The sequence below is a fragment of the Vanessa tameamea genome, chromosome 26 (genome assembly GCF_037043105.1).
Source record: "Vanessa tameamea isolate UH-Manoa-2023 chromosome 26, ilVanTame1 primary haplotype, whole genome shotgun sequence".
In the NCBI taxonomy this organism is placed as follows: Eukaryota; Metazoa; Arthropoda; class Insecta; order Lepidoptera; family Nymphalidae; genus Vanessa; species Vanessa tameamea.
The window spans coordinates 638,628-651,354 of NC_087334.1; the positions used below are offsets into that span (position 1 = coordinate 638,628).

Below are 12,727 nucleotides of genomic sequence, written 5' to 3' on the forward strand. Positions count from 1 at the left end.
ATTTCTGCTAATCTAATATTATTAAAATGTAAAATTAGTTTGTTTGTATTTCGTAACCTGTGGGGTTTATGATCTAATTCTAAAAATTCATTACATCTTATCTACATTATTAATATATCATAAATTTCTTTATTAATAATATGCACCCGTGCGAATCATTATAAAACATATTTCAAAAAATATATATGTCGAAGCATCAAAAAGTTTAATTTGGATCTATTTGGATTTATTTTATCGTACATTCTGGCAACGTCAGTGTGACGTAGAGCAAACGTGACAGCCGAAAGTGTCACAGTTGATGGAATATCGAAAAGAGATATATTGCGAACGTGAACGAAGACTTACATATTTTCGGATATCAACATGTCTGATAATTAGTTGATGCCTAACCCCTTCGATATATATTTTTTTATTTGAAAAATACTTGTTAGGAAGTTCATTAAAATAAAAAAAAAAATAAAAAACAAAAATAAATTAAAAGAAACAGTTTCCCCATTATTGCGAGGAACGAAGCCCTGACTGGGCTCTTTTATAGTAGTGGGATACTATTGGCTGGACTAGACACAAAGTACTTGATTAACTAGAACTACAAAACTAATGTCAGTCTACTGGAAGAATAATTTTCTGTCAATTGTTCTTGTTTATTATAACTATTCCACTAACAACGATCAAGTTGCAGTTATTTCGATGTTGTATTGTAATATAATCGGTAATGCATGGTAATCATTATAATTAGAATAAATGGTTCCATTGTTACAGCGCAGTATGCTTTATGCCCTTTGCCAGTATTTATAATTCATCACGTGGTGGTGAAATAAAACGTATTAAGGAAACCTGTATGAATTTCTTCCACTTATTAATTCACCTGGAGTAAACTCCAAAGGGGAGAAGATCTTAGCCCAGCTGTGGGACATATACTGGCTGTTACTTTTACTTATATTAAGCGCTGTATTACAACATGTAAGATAATATTTTATCGTAAATTCTTCATCATTTTAAAATTAAAACGTTCAAACGATCATAGACCTGACACGCCGACATTACGACATTGACGTTCATTATCTGTGTTTTGACAACTTGATACTTCAACATTTTCAGTTTGACATTTGATCAGAAAATTACGCTGTCGCCTGTCAGAAATAGGGACCTAGCCTTGTAAGATTTGTCAAGGTGTTATTTTTACTAAAACACATTCCATTAAACTAAGGATTGAAATAAAAACAACATGTTACTGCGTTACTGAAGTAACACATCATGAACGGAAAATCAAGTATTTGTTTGAAACATTTCTCAGAAAATCTATATTAACTGATCATGCGCAGTTCAAACGCCTGCTAAGTGTTGCCAAGTGACATTACTGAAATTAAAATTAAATTGTCATTTTACAATAGTATTAATTTCATTAAAATTAATATTATATGTTATTACTTGATGATATGCAATGATTATAATACCAATTTATATTTAGAGCACATATTATGTATAATCAATCCTAGAGCCTCTCTAATTGATGATTAGTGTCACTTAACTTTTTAAGTTTAAATTTAAGCAATATTTATATAACTATAAAAAAAAAACATGGAAAAATTTCAAGGTTCGTAATTATACAGACAAATTCAGATTTTATATATAAATATATATAAGTAGGTATATTAAATTGACATTGAAATTGTTAATGAACGTCTATTTTTACAAATTGGCACTCAGCCATAAAGGTTCAGTATTGCGGTAAAACGAGAGAAAATCTTATCGATATATTCCGTATCAATCGATAAAACACTCAAAACGTTCGTAAAATGATACCTAATAGTTGTGAAGCAAACATAGAAGGGATGTGTTGATTTTGTGCAATTTTTAAAATGGATAAACCGTCATGGATAACCCCATTCAAAAAACAGGTAAATATAAATATGTTTATATATAAAACTTTATGTACCACTAACTTCGTATTACAATAATTACTGAAATTTTGAATTTGATAATAAGTTTTTTTTTAAGTACTTATGTATGTAATGTATGTAATTTTTTTCGTCCAATGAATTCGCATTTGAAACGAATTTGCAAGTCTATTCGTTTATGTAATAATGTTTACACGATACTCAAATTAAATTAGACTATTTACATGACCTTCAACGGTATTTAATATATAAAACCCACTCCTAACTTTCGATTTAACTATATAATTTATTGATGCGAAATGCCGAGAGCATTGTCGCATCTAGGGAGTGGATCTTTTGATAAATTGACAATATTTAGAGACGTTTAGCGTGATACTCTTTGAGGTCATGAGTCCATAAGCGCATGCAAGTTTTGAATTACCTAAACTATTCTATTAATGTGTTTAATACAAGAACGGCAGCAAAACCCGTGGTAATTCTATGTATCAATTAATCATTATTACGATAATAGCATACTCCGCCGATTCTTATTCGAAGTGTGCAAGACTTTTTGTTTTAAATATATTACATTCTTATACGTATTTACTTTATCGGTTTAAAATTTAACCGTTTCTGATTCTAGCATAAAAAATGAACAGTTTATTTTAGTAACGACTATCAAAAACAATAAATTAATAAATTTGTCACACACGACGACATTATTTGTTACCTAACAGATTCAGCGACTATTTATTGCTGATATTAATCTAAACCACAGATATTATAAATTATTTCTTTAACCCTTGAAGATCATGAGAGCTGAGATGTTATATATTTTAGTAATTTGTTATTGCAATTCTAATTGCTCACTAACCCTTATACGGCAGTACAGAGTACTGGTGTTTGATAAGGGAATTGTTGTTAGTTGATGACCGATGAACTTTAATAACTCTACACCGTTTGATAAATGTTGCAAATGTTAACTTTCAGTAAAGTTATCATGTCTGGCGGATTGCAACGATTTTCAAGGACATATTATAGTTCAAGTGCACAGTCAACAGTGCACTGGCTATTCCCAGGCTCTCATTATTATTTTTACTAGGTTGTACGTGTTGTGCATGCGTAGGTATTTTACCCACTCTTAACATATTCTACCGAACAGCAACAGTCATTGATGCCGTGTTCCGTAAATGATGGGTAGGTAAATGAATATATAAACACAAGGAACATTACATCTTAGTTTCCAAGGTTAGTCACGCATTGGTGATAAGAAAAATGATTAAGATCACAGTACCAATGTTCATGGGCAGTGGTGACCACTTACCATCAGGTGGTCAAGATGCCAGTCCGCCTATGTCATAACAATAAATAAAGACAATAATTCGTGCGTTTGCACGTATTAAAAAAAACTTTCAATAATACATCGTGAATTTTTATCTCAAATTGTAGATTTCTTGTTGCTTATAAAAATCTCTTATCAATAGCACACTTTTGGCCACGTTATCAAAACATCAAAATGTGATAAAAGAAATACCTACTTGAATATTATCTTGACGAAGCCTTGGGTTTAGCAAATTATACAATTATATAACATACAATAATATTAATAATGGCTTTGGTTATTACTTACATAATATTACTTTGTGATTATTCTCTGTTAAATATATGATATACTCCCTACGCGGCCTGGCTTCTCGCGGGTACAGTAAGGGTATATAAGTAGAAAGAAATTTTTATTTTTTCGGCAAGGAAAGATGAATTTCTTGTCTTTTGCAATATGCATGTATTATACGTACAAACCTTCCACTTGAATTACTGTTTATTGATGAAAACCGGATTAAAATCAGTTGCGCAGTTTTAAAGATTTAAGAGCACAAACGACGGGAAGCGACTTTTATACTATGAAGATATATTAGCATTTCGTTATTGGTGTTAATATTTTTACAACGGCAGCAGTGGCTATTCTCCTCTAAAATAATACATACTTAGATTAATATAAAGAGCACAAATTGATTGGTCTCGGGTGTGTTCAAATCCAAGCTAATATAATAAAGGTTCGGAGTTTATAAACTCCTGCACGGTGGAGGAAAACATCGTGAGGTTTCCTCTTTTGCTTGGCCTTGTATCATAACAACGATCGCGTTGTAGCAATGCGGTGAAAAATGATGCATAATCTTTTTTAAGAAAGTGTTTGAAACATGTGAAATCAGTAAAATGTAGTGAATTTTAAATGGGAAAATCTTATTATTTAATTAGTTCGTTGTACACCAAGTTATGTATGAGTATATGCCAGGTACCTCTTTAATAATAAATACATGGATAATGAGTTAGTAGGTACCCTACACAACACTAAAGACTTAATAATGATACTAGTACACCATTGTGCCGCAGGCCTATACCAAACATACCAGATTTTTTAAAATAGAATACTCACTTCTCCCTTTGTATGGCGGTTAAAATCTTTTTAAGTATAGTAACTGTATTCATGATTGGTTTGTACAACGCGCGATTTAAGTTGGCCGGTTAGAAATAATACACAAGTTAGAGTTTTATGAACAAAAGCGTTATATAGATGGTGATACTTATAGAATATAAATTCGGATGGGCATAGAACGCTGAAACAGTTACGAAGATCAAAGATTATTAGAAAGGATGAGGAGCCAATGTAGGAGCAACTACATAGACCATAGACATAAAATCTTAGTTCCCAAAGTTGAAGGCGCTTTGATGATGTAAGGAATGGTTAATATTTCTTTCAGTGCCCTTGTCTATGGGCTGTCGTGTCCTTTTAATAACAGGTGGCTCATTTATCCGCTGACTTACCATTCTTGATGATTTTGTTTCCAGTGTTTCGTGACGGTGGGGGTGTCTTTAAACATGGCGACGCATGGGCTGGTGATGGGATTTGCGGCCATATTGCTACCGCAGCTGCGACTTCCCGGGTCTTTGATACCGATTGACGATATTTCTGGATCATGGATAGGTAAGAGCCATCACTAATAACGGTGTCTTATAAAAAATTGTATATTAAGTATCAATGCTCAGTTAACATGATAATTATGTCATTGTAAAGTTGTACTCAGTGTGATGAATAAGTAATAGACTCCGTCGTGGACAGAATTTGACTTTTTGTCGACGAATACGACTATTTTTGGACGATGTTCAATATTAAGTAAAAAAATTAAAAATAAAGTATACTCCAGTAGTCTCTTACGATCATCACAAAACCTCGATAAAATATTACCTAAATAAATGCTAAAAATTTTTTTAACATAAGCTTTAAATCTATGAATTGTCAAAACTAAATGTATTGAAGTAATTTAATTATAGACAAACATCTTCCCCGTGGATGAATTAATTTTATGTTGCGGCGATAGAAACCTGGGGTTACTAGTTTTATTTATTCCTCGTCTGGCTTTTTTATTACTGTTTCTATCATTTTAACTGAAATACTCATCAACACATGATCGATTACACTCCCTACTTTAATGTACTGCACTTCGTCTTCTATATTTATATTTATTTGTGTTATTTTCAGCTTCAATCCTGGGTTTTGCTTTAGTGGCTGGTAACTTCATAGTGCCCACAATTATGGCTAAATACGGAAGAAGAACTGCTAACTTGGCCAGCATAGCACCCATGATTATCGGCTGGTTCTGTATCATAACAGCCAGTAACATTACTGCTCTTCTAATAGCAAGATTTCTTCAAGGCCTCGCAATGGGTATGAGCGCATCCCTTGGGCCTGTTTTAATCGGAGAGTATACAAGCCCAAAAAGTAGAGGAGCATTTTTGACGTTTATTTCATTATCGATTGCAACGGGAGTTCTTTTTGTCCATACCCTCGGTTCTTTCTTCTCTTGGCAAGTTACAGCTCTAATCATTGCTTTCGTAGTTTTCGGTGATCTCCTAATTGTAATATATTCCCCTGAATCGCCAAGTTGGTTGGCTGATCAAGGCAGATATGACGAATGCAGAAAAGTATTCAGATGGCTCAGAGGAGACAGTGAAGATGATGAATTGGAAAAAATGATAGAAGCGAGCAAAGTAATAAGGGAAGCCAAAGCGGCAACGGAAATATCGCAATCATTTTCTAAGAATTTAAAAAGAAACATAGCCTATGTTAACATAACGATAAGAAAGAAGGAGTTTTACAAGCCGATCTTTATAATGATCCACATTTACACGTTGGGCCAATGGGCTGGAGCCAACATTTTAGCTGCATACACAATAGATATCTTCAACCACGTAATTGGAACTGAAGCCAATATTTCCCTAATGGTAATTACGTTGGATATCCAGAGAATCATCTCGAATACGTTTGCCGTTTATGTTATTAAGAAAGTTAAGCGGCGAACGATGCTTTTTGCAACGGTAGGAATTAATATATTTGCCTTCCTTGCTACGGCTGCCTATACTTATTTTAAAGGTCACGATATGCTACCATTCGACCATCCCGCCATTGGGATAGCATTAATTCACATCCACATGTTTTCGATAGCAACTGGTACGGTACCGCTCCCATTTATAATTGCTGGGGAAGTTTTTCCATTAGAGTATAGAAGTTTGGCTGGCGGTTTAAGTGTCCTTTTCCTGTCAACAAATCTTTTCATAACTGTTAAAACGGTGCCATATTTGTTCAAAAACGCCGGAATTCACGGCGCTTATGTCTTATACGCAGTAGTCGTGGGATACTGTACGGTGATAGCGTGGTGGTTTCTACCAGAAACTAAGGATAGAACTTTGCAAGAGATCGAAGACGAATTCAGGGGGAAACCGCTATCTCCTGAGGAACTTAAATCGACTCAATCTTTGACATCGTTTAAGCATTTCAATACGGACCGACGGTGTAGTAGTCCTGTTATATAATATTTCCAGACAATTAGTCATACTTTTCGGACCGATGACGACAAAATTTTAATACGAACTGCATATGGCTGGTCGCAATGTGAATTCGTCTGCATAGATATAAGTAACGATAAGCAACATATTAAGACTGTAAATAAATATTGATAAGTTATCTGTGTTGAGTATTTTATTACACTTTTAAATTATAGCGTTAATATTTCATCAAATAAGCAATAAACGAAAAAAAATCTTTCTTTTTTTTAAAATGAAAAATTTAACGAATTAAGACGTCTGCATAATTGTCATCATTTTCATTCCACTATTAGGATCCACTGCAATTTGAGCTGTGCTAAGATAGCCTGATATATGGAACACGAATCTTAACGCAAAGATTACCGATATATTCAGACAAAGTTTTTGCGCCATCCTAATCAATATTTAATTGAAAAAGCGAGTTTGTTTGTTACGCTTTCACGTCGTATCACCATGAAATTTTATATGCACATCAGTGGTATAACAATTGCCACCACCTCCCTAGTAGTTAATACCATAGCGTAAAGAAAAACTACCACTGGACCAACGGACACGTCTAGACAGGTCAATTGTTGACAATCCGGGATCGAGATCAAGCTGCCATAAACTCGCTTGGAGATAAACTCGAGACAACCTATTGTTGATGATGTTATTTGGTTATGATTTAATTAACAATTTTGTAACTTTTGGTATTCATAAAAATACAAATTATATTGCTGTTATTAGTACGCACGTATTGCAATAAACAAATACGGAACAGACTAAGTATAAAAATTAATAAATAATTGTGACAACCCTGCGGCAATGACGAAAAGCGGCATTTCGCGAGACTTCAAAGGCTACTGGTGGTTTTTCTTTAAGCTGTGATAATACTATAAGATTAGCTTAAGCTGATATCACATGTATGGGCTTCGATGTCGTTTCGATATATTAGCATTCGCACCCAACTATTATTTTACCCAACATCTCGAGCCTTACAAATATCGTCGGCATTATAATATTTTGGTTTGTTGCCTATTCTTCACAAACGGTATCTAACTTTTAAAAATAAAAAGACAATCCATCTATCAGCGTATCTCTGCAATCACAATATGACTGCATAGGATATAACTAACAGTGCTTCTGCAATCAGACTGCACAAGTGATAGGATTAAAAGAGAGGCCAGCTTACGCAACGTTACACAAATTAGTAAATCATAAAAAAATTAAGTAGTTACATAAAAATACGTTGAGTAATGTACATTAATCATAAAAGAGGAAAGATTTGTTTGTTTGTAATCTATATAATCTGAAATTACGGAACTGATTTAAATATGTTTCATCACTAGTAAAAACCTATATATTATTTCAATAAGAAAAAAATTTAGCCTGAAATAATGGCTCATAAATATTATATAGATTTATAGAGTACTACCGGCCCGGTACGTGCTTCGCTACGTATAAAGTGTTATAATATAAAAATGAGTGAGAACATCGATTCATTTCTTTAAAAAATATATTTACTTAATTGCTAGCTATTTAAAAAAATAATTCAAAACAATTTTAAACAATTGAACTAATGCGTTATGCTGATGGAAAAACCATTGTAGCTCTCGAATAATTTCTCGTCTTGTATTAGAAACAATTGTACAACGATCCAATTCACGATTTTAATCACCAATAAAATAAATTTGCAAAAATTGGTGATCAGCGTCGGGGTACGGCAATAACGAACCAACTTGATGATAAATCCGGCCCTGAATCTGTAACATGTATGCAATTTTAGGTTGTTGGATAAGATTTTTTAAATCTATCGAATACTTTATGATTGATGAGTAAAATTTAAAAATTGAAAATACACGCTACTTTTAAATTGACAAACGTAAATAAATATTTATATGATTTTAGTTTTTAAATAGCTAGCAATTAAATAATATATTTTTAAAAGAAATGAATCGACGTTTTTGATTTTTGTATTATTTCTAATGACAGCTCAATCATTTTTAAAATAAGAAATTGTGTTACATGCCAATATTTAATGCTATGCCATGGGTTATTTGGAAATAATAAATTGAATTAAGACGTATTACCTATTGAAACTGGTGGATGAGTGTATTCATTTTTATTGATACTTACTTTTAATTTGACAGACAATTCCCCGTTTAAAATATCTCCATTAACAAAATCACCCGCCATTTATTGAAATCATTTGTTACAAAAAATGTGATAAATGAAGAACCACTCGACCAATTTTGTGCAAACTTCACATAAACCATCTCCTAAATAGTCCGAACAAACCCTGAAAATTTGGTTTGGATAGATGAGCCCGTTCTTGAGTTATAAAGTGACAACGAAAAATGCCACTTAATTTTATATATATCTTATATACAACTCTTATGGCAACGGTAGCAGGTCTGGCAAATGGTCACCTGATGTTAAGTGATCATTACTACCCATAGACATTAACGTTGTATGATATTTTAACGATTTACATAAACAATACGCCCAAACTTCCCAACCTCAGTAACTGAGATGTTATGTCCTCTGCCTGTAGTTACACTGGGTGGCTTACACTTCAAACCGGAACACAACCGGTATTGCCACTTGGCGGTTATAGAATATATGATGAGTGGGTACCAAACTTGCACAAACCCTACCACCAATCAATGGCCGAAGACAGTGAGAAAAACCATAAAATTAGTGCAAGTAATAAAACGACAACTACGTCTAGAAAACTTTTTTTTCGTCACATCAATACACATTTTATTACATTCATGGATAGCTTACAACAATCTTTCTTTACATTTAATCTTTCGCGTCATCTTGATATTGTAATTAATATAAACACGTAAAACAGATTTACATGGTAATATTTTGAAATCAACGACGAAAATCCTCAACAATTTTACCTTTTTAATCTATATCGTTCAGATATTTTAGTGGAAATATATATCTTTATAAAATAAATCTATTTTACACGTTTATATCAATCTATTTATATTAAATAACAAATATCATTTATCACATGATAAAATCCTCTTTTCAAATAAATTAGTCTGTATGTCCAGTCAATAAAATATCCACTAGCAATTATTGTTATAAGAGAATATAACGGCCAGCGTTACAATGATAATTTTCATTTAAATAGAATATTATTAAATAGTATTATTTTATCTGTACTAATATCATACAGCTGTATACTTTTTACGCGCTTGGATTGATACAGTCCAATTTGAAATATGATTGCGTAAGAAAGCGCATTCATTGCGAAAGGTTATATAGCCGATTCCAATAACCTATTAAATAAAGATTAATAAACAACTTTGACCTTGAATGATTGACATTGACATTGATCGAGATCGTAAATCTATGGTATTTGGTAGTACTAAAAAAAAAAAAAATTTTTAAATTTCGTCGAAGTTGTTAACTGAACTTTAGATGCCAAATTAAAATAGATATAAACAGTTAAGTGGAAGTTTTGTATTATATAAAGATATATAAATGTTAATGCTTAGTAGCAGAGATATTTATCTAGCTCGGAACAGATAATTCATCAGTAGTTGTAAAATTATCATAACTTATATTCGGTGGACATTTCATTGACTGAACAATTTGCAATAAAATCTTATTTTAACGAATATGTCGGTCCAGTATCGTTCCATATATGTATATGTCGAGACGAAGAGACTACCATGTGTCATATAATAAATCCTACGCTAACTTACATTACTGTTTGTAAGTAAATCATACTACTGAGGCACTATTTTTTTATTCGGTTCAACATCATTTAATGTCTAGTTTGAAAATATTTTTTGCATTCACGAGACATTATATTTAGAATATTATATTTATATACATCGTGGTTGTTTGATTATATATTACACAAAAGGCATTAATGTGAGTAAAGGCATACGTTACTACTACGACCGGAAGTGGTAAAGTTGATTAACAAATTCGAAATCGTTTGAATTTTTATTAGTTTGTAAATCATATACGATACAACACACACGTTTAGAGTAGCCAACCAAGCATATCTGATGTGCTATGCACAAACTTGACGCGATATTACTTTAATACATCAAAATCCCTAATCTTCTAGGGCTGTAAATCGACTCAGTGGAGGCATAACATAACATAACATAACAACCCACCATCGCTAAGTAATATTGTTACTCAAATAACTGTTCTAATTTTAAAATTTATTATAATGTTCCAATGACAGACGAGACGACACGCTCGGTTTTCATACAATCCAATGAACATTCGGCATCTAGCCTACTCTAAATCTATGGTGTACCATAGACCCCCCCCCCAATACCGATCAACACTTCAACGGTATAGAAGTTGATGTTCTGCAGTGAATATATCGAAGGAGAATAAGAAACATATTAGATATAGTTAGCATGTCTATAGAATATAAATTCAACCGTATTGTGCAGAAATATATACCAACCCTCCGAATGACTAATAATTAATCATTGTTAAAACTTAAAAGAGAGAACATATATACTGACAGTAATCCTGTCAATTATATATGTATATAACTATGATACTATTTTTTATCTATACTAATAATATAAATGCGAAGTCTGTCTGTCTGTTGCTCTTTCACGGGCAAACTACTGAACCGAATTTGACATTTGGTATGAAGCAAACTTGAACTCCAATCCAATCTCAAAAACGCGAGCCGAGACGTGGGCGACTAGTATTCCATAACTTTGCTTTGCTCTCTTAACTCTTAACAACGATTATTACTGCTTTTTTTCGGTTGGTGCAGTTCTGCATAACACAGCCGTATTTTCATTTAAAAATAGCAACTGCTTGGAATTATATAATAGCAGCAACAAACTTTTAAATAAAGAACAACATTATTATAACATTTAAAAAAAAAAAAATTAAAACAATTTTTTGAGTGTATATATATCTGTTAATCAACTTTAACAGCCGATTCTATTCCGTATAGTGTTGCGGGCTAATATCAATACAATGTATTCAAATATATAAAAAAAAAAACAATCTTTAGTTCATAATATTCGCTTAATCCTAAAATTATCTAGACACCCGCAAGTAAATAAAGTTAAGTCCACTCATAGCACATTCTTTGAAATATAGAAAATAATTTAATGATATTTTCGAGAAAAAAAAAACAATTGAAAAAACACACGCGAGACGAATACTTACACGTACATGTATCTTTGTATGTGTGTGTGCAGCTTACAACTATTTTTTTTTTTAATATATAAATGATACACCCTGTTTTTTTTTTCAATGATAATAAGCTAATAAGTGCAAATTTTATTCATTCGACACAACCAAAACATGTTTAGAATTCATACAAAGGGGTCACATAATTAAGAGTACTATTTACAATGGTTGAAGAGATTATCGAACTTCGCATTCGTCTAAATTTCAAAAAATTCAAATCATTACATCAATAATTGTTGACAATATCCATTTCATTACATTTCCATACTTTTTAACGATTTGCGATAAACAAAATTGTCAATCCCAGAACCTACTTTTCGTTTTTGAATAAAGGCGAGTAGGGTTGCCATATGGAAAAATAAAAATCTAGTAAATTACAAAAGAAAAAAGAAATTTTGGTGCAAATGTAATATTTAAACTGTCCCTATACGACATACTCGACTCGGAATTTTGAATGTGTTTAAGTGTCTTGGATAAACAAAATTTGCACCCATTTCGAATTCAGCTTAAATTAACAAAATAATAACATTTAGAAAATAATTCTTAACAACTATTATCACTTAAAGTAACAACGAAAATACCAATGTGATATAAAAAACTATTTCGTTTCTATTTAACTTTTAATAAAAATTTACATTCGGTGGCGAGTTTGCGAAAAAAAAAACAATACATATTTTTTGTCTTTTTTTTTTACATTTTAAACATCAAAATAAGTTTTAAGTAGATAATTCGATTCTAAAATTATTAGGCATCGGACACACATATCCGATACAGTGATACGTCGT

At 32.0% G+C, this 12,727-nt stretch overlaps 2 protein-coding genes across 2 annotated transcripts in view; both read left to right on the forward strand.

Moving 5' to 3' along the window:
- Nucleotides 1-12,727, forward strand: part of LOC113404947 (glycine receptor subunit alpha-2-like) — a 220,310-nt gene that overhangs the window by 124,517 nt on the left and 83,066 nt on the right. The gene's annotated exons all lie outside the window — the stretch shown is intronic.
- Nucleotides 1,697-6,902, forward strand: LOC113404944 (facilitated trehalose transporter Tret1-2 homolog). Its single transcript, XM_026646034.2, has 3 exons — nt 1,697-1,898; nt 4,725-4,860; nt 5,416-6,902. Exons 1-3 carry the CDS (start codon nt 1,860-1,862, stop codon nt 6,744-6,746), a joined length of 1,506 nt encoding a protein of 501 aa, XP_026501819.1. The 5' UTR covers nt 1,697-1,859; the 3' UTR covers nt 6,747-6,902.